Source organism: Trachymyrmex septentrionalis, unplaced genomic scaffold (assembly GCF_001594115.1).
Source record: "Trachymyrmex septentrionalis isolate Tsep2-gDNA-1 unplaced genomic scaffold, Tsep1.0 scaffold51, whole genome shotgun sequence".
Lineage (NCBI taxonomy): Eukaryota > Metazoa > Arthropoda > Insecta > Hymenoptera > Formicidae > Trachymyrmex > Trachymyrmex septentrionalis.
The window spans coordinates 3863311-3871697 of NW_017305683.1; the positions used below are offsets into that span (position 1 = coordinate 3863311).

The following is an 8387-nucleotide window of genomic DNA, read 5'->3' on the forward strand; positions in this document are numbered from 1 at the left end:
ATGCGATCTTTTTTAACATACTAATTTTGCTTGCGTAATCGAAAGGCATCGTTAAGAATTCACGTGAGGATCGTGAGGCGGGATCACGAGTGCTCTGGAGCTCTGAGATCCACCACGGACTTTGAAATCTAGAAAGATTCTTTTGAACTTTGCGTCTCGTTAGTCCGCTTGAATACTTCTCTTGAATGTTCTCGAGAAACAAGCTAAATATGAAGGAAAGGATATAAAAATTGCAGAGAGAGGCGTCTACAATGAGACATTGGCAATTGCTCGATTAAAATGTACCACTTTATCGGACTACGGCCGACACCGACCTTGACTGTCGCCTCTACCTTCCTTCTCGCGTCTTCTTGACGCGATCATTAAGGTCGAAATATTTAAATTGAATTTATGAGATCTGGCCCCGAGGCTACTTCGTAGACTACTTCGCGGAGGTTGAAGAACCAGACGAGGAAACGGAACGGCAAATGTACACAGATGAGACTAGATGCGTAGCGACTGGTCATCCATCACAACGCTATGGAACTCTACGGACTCCGAGCCGAATGACGAAATTCTCTCCGTTTCTCTCTCGCGAACGAGCACCATCCCGAACTCTCAGATACACGAGATAAATATATGCCGATTGATCGTCGTTATCGAACGCGGTGCGGAGCGTGCGTGATAAATTGATTCGTCGCTTCGTAAGCTGCGAAGAATCGTGAAACTTATTAATTTACACGTGCGTTGCGAGCGAGAAGAGTGACTCAGTCAGTGGATCTTCGTTTAAAAAGAGGGACTTGTGCTCGATTCCGATTCGAGAATCTAACGTGGCGCGGAGGAGGTTGCCTTTGCGCGCGCGCTTCTAAAATCCCTCTGATGATCCCGGAGTGTACGATTTATACCCGGCTGCGTCACGGCAAATGTACTTCGTCTCGGCTTCTTAAGTATTGCCTAAGTAAATCGGCGTCGATTAATCAGAAATGACAGGAGGACTAGCCGGTTGCCCGGCGGGCATAGTTCCTCGCCGGGTTTCGTAATTAGAGGCGCTAATTTCGCATACCTGCGCGCAGTGTGTCTGGCCGACGTAATTTCTGAATTTATCGCTATTATTTTTCTTCAAGGATCGCATCTCTCCGTGAGAGAGAGAGAGGGAGAGAGAGAGAGAGAAGGAGACGTGAAAAGGCGTGAGATTCCGACTGTCCGATTTAATTCAGCAGGACTACTTCGAGCCGTCGCGCACAGCGCTCGTTTCATCGCGTCGCGTACTCGCATTACGGATTAATTCTCATTTAATCGTATAATCTGGAAATTTCTTTCAGCGGAATTTCCTTTCAATTCTACACGAATAAGTCACGTCTCGCGTCTCCGCGGTCGACTAAACCTGCCCCTTCTGTCAATTATAACCGTCAATTTTTATTTGGCGCCGTCGCGATTTGCATCGAGAAATTCTTTAATTGAATCAAGCCCATTGAAAACGGCAAGAGGAAACTCTTCCAAGTTCTCGCAGAGGAGATTCATATTTAGTCTGCCATACTGCGTGCGTGCTCTCCTCGATTCTTCCAAATATTTTGCAATTAAATCAACTAACGGAGGAGATAAAATTTCATTTGAAGACCGCGAAGCTTATAATCGCCATTTTTGGAATCGTTGCTATTTTCGTTTACGATTTACGGTAACGCCTTGTCTCGTTTATTTCAAATAAGCTTCACAGCTGCGAACAATTTTCTCCGAATTTTAAGTCCATCGATTGGAAGCATTGATTTGTTGAGCCATTGATACGAACTAGCGTAATTTGTATTTCACAACCGATGACTTATCCCGCAAGACACGAAGCCTTGGCTAACCTAATCACTTATTCTACCATATGTAATCGTGTTAGAACGAAGACAGAATCAGAATTTACTTAAGTTTGTCGACCCTGCATCTAATTGTTCTCGAATTTCCACGAATACTGGATGTTTTTAAAAGATGGAGAAGACTGCAATGATTACTTTAAAGTCTTCCGATCTGTGAGGAACGGCTTTACTACATTTTTATTTCTTTCTTTTTATTATTCCCTATCTTAATGAACTATTATAGAATGAACTGCCACTCGTAAATATATATTTACGCAGCGTTTTTTGCAAAGAGAGAACACTAAATAATTTTAATGAATCGTAAATAGGAAGTAGATACGATTATGATTCTAACAATTTATACATGTCAACGATACGAATAATATTTCCCCTTTCCTCCTGTCTCCTCCTCCTCCTCTAATTGTTTCTCGCGCCCCTCAGATTTGCCGATTTTACTTACTGCGCTGAAGGAACGAAAAAGAAGGAAAAAAAAAAGAAAAAAAAAACAAGAAAAGAATGACGCGCAACAGACTATCGCGTTACGTGGACTATGCGCGAACTTGACACCGGCAAGGACGTGTTTCGAAAGGAGGAAATAAAAAAAATAACAGCTCCCAACCCGTTAAAGGACGCGCCAAGTCAGCCGTTGAAGCCTCGAGCGAGACCGTCGATCGATTACCGAATAAATCACGATCCACGACAACCGTAAAGCGATCGTTAACCAACTTGCCGTTAGCATGCTTGGATTATCGCTCTTCCTGCTTCTGTTAAATAGCGCGCGAAGATGTAAAGTCATAAAAATCAAGACTCCAAGTACGTCTTTGTGCCTACCGCACGGTATGATAATAGGATTTCAAATGCTTACCAGCGGACCTCCAAAGTAATTTCTCCTTCGAAGAGAGACCGTTCGATTCGACGTATGTCTCGATACACGCACCTCGGTTTCATTTACTTGCTATTTATTTCTAGTTTCGAGATAATTAATAGAAGAATAAATTAAACCGAGAGAGATTAAAGTCAATCTACGTCGAGCATTAATCTGTGACGTAAAAATATATTTACTTCGCCATTGTTATACAGTCCGTCTAATCGTAGAGTCGCAGTAAATTGTTCCGGAGTGAGTTATCGTGTTTATAGGCGAGCCGCCTGTGAAATCGAAAAGTTTTCCAGCTGCAGGAAATAACGAGCCCTCGTCGAGCGCGGTAACGAGAGTCGGTCATCCAACCAGGTTCCGGGCCCTTGCCACGCGAAGGATCCTGGATCCTTCTCGCTCTCTCTCTCTCTGGATCCTCGGGCGTGGCGGCCGAATACGGATGGACGGTTTTCAGAAAGGAGCCGGCCGTTTTACGTAATAACCTCGAACCGTCGAAACGGCGGCGAGACGCCGTGGAAACTGGCTTTGTCGTTCCTCGCGTGTTCAGGATTCGTTTCTTCGACTCCGACACGTCATTCCGGTGCGATACCTTCGTCCGCCGCGGCGTCGGAAGACAATTCGCTGCCCTTTCCACGAAGCCCGAAATACCCGCGCACGATCGTTACCTCGGAGCATCACGGATTTCGTGACCGGTGTTATTATTCGGTAATGATGCGCGCGCGTCATTACGGATGAATGAGACGTTTTAGCGGCATTAGCCGGATCCGTCGTGGACGGGACGTTTCGAAGATTTCGAAAGAAAGTAAGGGGAGGGGTCGAAAATGTTGGAGGGGCTTGTGCCGCGCGATTATATCCCGCCTCCCCCCCCCCGGATGCGAGGACACGTGCATCGAGAACGTTACATCACGATTTTGATTAATTAATCACGTATGTAACGGAGCCAGGGAATATTGGAAAACATATTTTATCTAAGATTACCGGCACATTTGCCGGAATTAAAGTGGACGCTCGATTACGAATATTCGCGCAACGTTCAAAATTGTATGGAAGTACGTGTAATTGTGCGCGACAGTCACGTCTCAATCATGCGACTAATATTATGTGTAAGAAATGAATATTCATTCGAATTGTATTATAAGACGTGATAATACAAGCGTTGCGACAAGCGTTTAGCGCGATCGAGAAAGATATCGGGAAGGATAGGTGATAATAATCGTTGATCGTCGGCTTGTCCACGTTGTCGCGGAGAGAGGTATGAAAAAGGAGGGGGGGAGAGAGAGAGAGAGAGAGAGAGAGAGAGAGAAGTCGGATGAGATCAGAGGAACTAGAAACTAGCATGCGAGGAATCGGCGGCGAATGAGACGATGGGGGATAAAGGAGGAGACAAAGCGAGAGAGGCGGCAAGATGAAGGAAGGAAAGAGCGAGGATATACGCGCACTAGAGTATGAGGAAAAGGTGGGAGGGGGGGGGGGGGTCGTCTCTCTCTATGCTGTACCCGAAGCCAGTCGGTCGGATATGCCCCGAGGCTAGGCCGTGATAGACAAGGTCAGCCTCTCCCCGCCTCGGCCTGGCATATACGCTCGAGCTACTGTGGTAGTGCTCCTCTTTTTTTCTTTCGTTTTATTTATTTATTTATAAATATACCGGCGCGACGTGTCCGGTTCGAGCGCGTCATCGGAAACGAGATGGAAGCGAGCGTCGCGCGGCAAAGAGATCGTAGAAGAGATCGTTCCCTAACCGATCCTTTCCTCCCCCTCCCCCGCCCCCCCCCACCCCCCTTCCTCCCCCTCGTATTGTTCTCCCGTACATTGTAGCAGAAACGAACGCGTTCTTGCTCAAAAGAACTTGCTTCCGAAGTACGCTCCTGTCCCCGTACACTGGGTCACGTGCGCGCGGGAAGTTATTAATTTGCATTTTAGATAAGGAAACGTCGAGTGTGTCTCCTTCAGTGGCGATTGGCGTGAGTCTCTAAGATCGATCGCGACTATATCTCATTCGCACTCGTGTGTGTGTGTATATATATGTATATTTTTTTGCCCCCTCCTCCCCCTCTTTTTTCTCTTTCTCATTTCACGTTTCTCTCTCTCTCTCTCTCTCTCTCTCTCTCTCTCTCTCTCTGACGACCAAAGTATTTTGTTCTTTTTGCAGATATTCGGTAGCAAGGCGGATCTGCAGCTCCACACGCAGATTCATATGCGGGAGGCGAAGCCGTACAAATGCACGCAGTGCTCGAAGGCGTTCGCCAACTCCTCGTACCTGTCGCAGCACACGAGGATCCACCTGGGCATTAAGCCGTACCGTTGCGAGATTTGCCAACGGAAGTTCACCCAGCTGAGCCATCTGCAGCAGCACATCCGCACGCACACCGGCGACAAGCCGTACAAGTGTCGGCATCCAGGCTGCACGAAGGCGTTCAGTCAATTGAGCAACTTGCAGAGCCATTCCCGTTGCCACCAGACCGACAAGCCGTACAAGTGTAACTCCTGTTACAAGTGCTTCTCCGACGAGCCAAGCCTGCTCGAGCACATACCGAAGCACAAGGAGTCGAAGCACCTGAAAACGCACATCTGCCAGTACTGCGGCAAGAGTTACACCCAGGAGACCTATCTGGCGAAGCATATGCAGAAGCACGCGGAGAGAACGGATAAGAGACCGCCGATCATCGGCACGGGCCTCAGGCCGTCGATACACGCGATGGCCGCTCACCATCAGGACCACTACTGGCCGAAAGTCAGCCCGGACACAGTGATCGGCGACCTGCACGAGAGGCTGCCGCACCATCATACGGAGTACCATCAGAATCAGAATCCGGAGATGCTACTGCCGGGACACGGGCATCGCGCCGGCGAGTCTATAGAGAACGACTCGAGGCAACAGACGCCTCAGCCGGGAGCGAATCATCATCCTAACAGCAGCTCGGCCTTCACGCCGATATCGTCGATCTCGATCAATTCGATCTCTTCGATGCAGCACCCGCTGAACCCGCTGAACCACCTGCACTACCCCGGTAGCCATCATCCGGCGTCCCGGCCGTACCTCTACGAGGCGTTCAACACGACGCAGAAGTCGTCGCCGACGTCCTCGTCCTCGGGTGTCACGCCCGGCACCACCAGCAATCAGAACGCCACGTCCTTCCCGAATCAGCTGATCAGCCTTCACCAGATCAGGAACTATGCCCACCAGCCGAATCTCGGCAATCTGGGCAACCTGGGGAATCTAGGGAACCTGAGCAATCTCAGTAATCTCAGTGCCACGATGGAGAGCCATGCGTTGCTAGGTGGTCTCAAAGAGAAGCAGTAAATTCTGTCTGGATCTTTGTGGAAATGAACCTCGGAAAGCATTCGCGCGCTCTTCGCTTCGGTCCGAGCTGCTCTCCCTCTATCCTTTTTCTTCTGCTTTTCGCGCGACACCCGGTACGTCATGACCGCTACGCTGGCTCTTCATCGAAGCTCGATCGTTTTCCTCTCCGTGATCTCTTTATCCGTCTAATTTATTCACCACATTGGTGTAAGTAAATCTTTCGCGAGCGAAGCCCCTTCTTTGCGTTGATCTTGTACGCGTAAACAGGTATGTATGTATAAGAAGGATCAGGGTCTTGTGTGATTTTTTAGTAGATTAAAGTACAGCGTGAAAATTATTGTTGGGAAACGGATAAGAAATACGAGACGAGGTCGATATGTGCTCGAAGATGAATTGAAATTATTTTCGACAATCTATCAAATTATTACGCTCTCTCCTATATTCTTACTTCCCTTTTTTTCGTCTTTCTTTTTTTTTTTTTTTTTTTTCCTTCTTTGCCTTATCTACGATCCTTTCGATTCCGTATATACATATAACTCCATTAGATGCGTTTGCATGCTTATGTTATTTACACAACACACATACACATACATATATATATCTATATCTATATCTATATATCTATATATACACTTACATATATAGATATATTGGTCAAACTCAAGAATTCATTGTTAGGAAAAGAACAGATTCGTTTGAAATAAACTTCGTTCATCGATTTGATTACCGATTAATGTTCAAATTGGTAATTATAATTGGTAAACCGAAGTTAGAAACTGTAGGATTGATAAATTCAATTATTTTTTAAATTTTTTCTATAGATTGCATCCGATCGCAATTCCATCGCAATTATCAAAATTGTAATCATTCTTAAACTGTTTGATTTTTACCGTTCGCGGTGTTTAACCAACGTTCTGAAATCACACATACATATTATTTCGCAGTATATACCCGCAGTAACGCGGTTGAAAACCTTGATTCACATTCCTCGATATAATAAGACTGACGTGACGTAGTTTCCTCGAAGACTACATGTTTACATACTGGTCTAATTATTGTTGATCGATATAATCAACGGTCATCAAGAACTCTTTCGTTGTTTTCACGCAACTAAATCTAATTTCTACGTCAGTTGAAGATACAATCGATTTACTCGACTGTTTCAAATTCTCTACGCTTTTCAGCGTGCTAATCCTCGCCAATAATCATGCGTGCCAATTACGTGCTAGAAAGTTTCATCAAATACGCATTCGTCGCGATTATAATCCATACGATCTGACGCCGGCCGTTTAAAGCTGACATTTGAATGATAAAGTGGAGCACGATCATGGATTAACTTGTTCGAATGGACGATATACTTTCATAATGTTAGAAAGTATACGTACTGACGATGAACTGCGAGCCGGTTTCCTCTTCAGTTCATAAGAAAAAATTTTAGTTGCAAACGTTAAAGATCATTTATGACCAGTGATTGATATTTTTGCAAAGATCTATACAGAGTAGAAAATTTTTTTAATAAATCCATTCTAAATAATAAGTTCTTTCAAGTCACGATAATGTTCATTTTTGACATTCCCTGATACATTTTTTTATCGCTTTACCCGTACTTATCAAATCGTTTTTTCGGATCATCGAAGTGTCAAACTGGAATTATTTTTTACGTTATCAAACTCGAAAGATGTATTTAGAGTTTATATTATCATTTGATATTCTATGTGTTCCAAGATTTATTATACATAATTATTTTATTCTTCTACTTTTTTTTTAGTTCTTTTACTCTTTTTGTTTCACTTCTTTTCCTTCCACTTTACATTCCTCATTTTCTACATATGCTTCAGGAGCACTGAATGAAAAGTACTACAATTACACTACGATTATGAAAATTGTAATTTTGTGTTCTAAAATTGCAGTTTAGTTAAAATTAAATCTCTAATGCGTTGTGACTCAAGTTTTAATTAATTTAGGATTTTGTCACGGTTTACAAAACAAATGTTGTTAAAGACACAAGTATACCGAAAGGAAATATACGGAATATGCGGACTGATAAGATAAGGAATTAGATACAATAGGACAAGGTACATGCAAATTTATTATTCGTCTTGATATACGCGGAAGAAAACGGATAGGCAGATTATACGAAAAACGAGCGAAAAGTTATATTTTTCGCATTATGGAAAAGACATTCGTTAAGATTATGTGAAAGCGCCAGTAATAATGAAGAGAAGTTATAAAAAAAAAATCGCAAAGACTGGCATATAAATAAAGAGATACACGAGAATCTCGTTTAGAAATATATACGGATACAATATATATATATGTATATATATATATGTATGTATATATATATATATATACTTTTGTAAAAAAAATATATATATGTGTATATATATATATA

The 8387-nt window shown here is 43.9% G+C and overlaps 1 protein-coding gene across 1 annotated transcript in view; it reads left to right on the top strand.

The window, feature by feature from the left end:
• Positions 1-6474, top strand: part of LOC108751718 (zinc finger protein rotund-like) — a 166596-nt gene extending 160122 nt beyond the window's left edge. The window contains exon 6 of the mRNA XM_018492043.1: positions 4841-6474. Coding sequence (XP_018347545.1) covers positions 4841-5992 — 1152 coding nt within the window. The 3' untranslated portion in view covers positions 5993-6474. The remainder of the gene's footprint in view (positions 1-4840) is intronic.
• The last annotated feature ends 1913 nt before the right edge of the window (positions 6475-8387 follow it).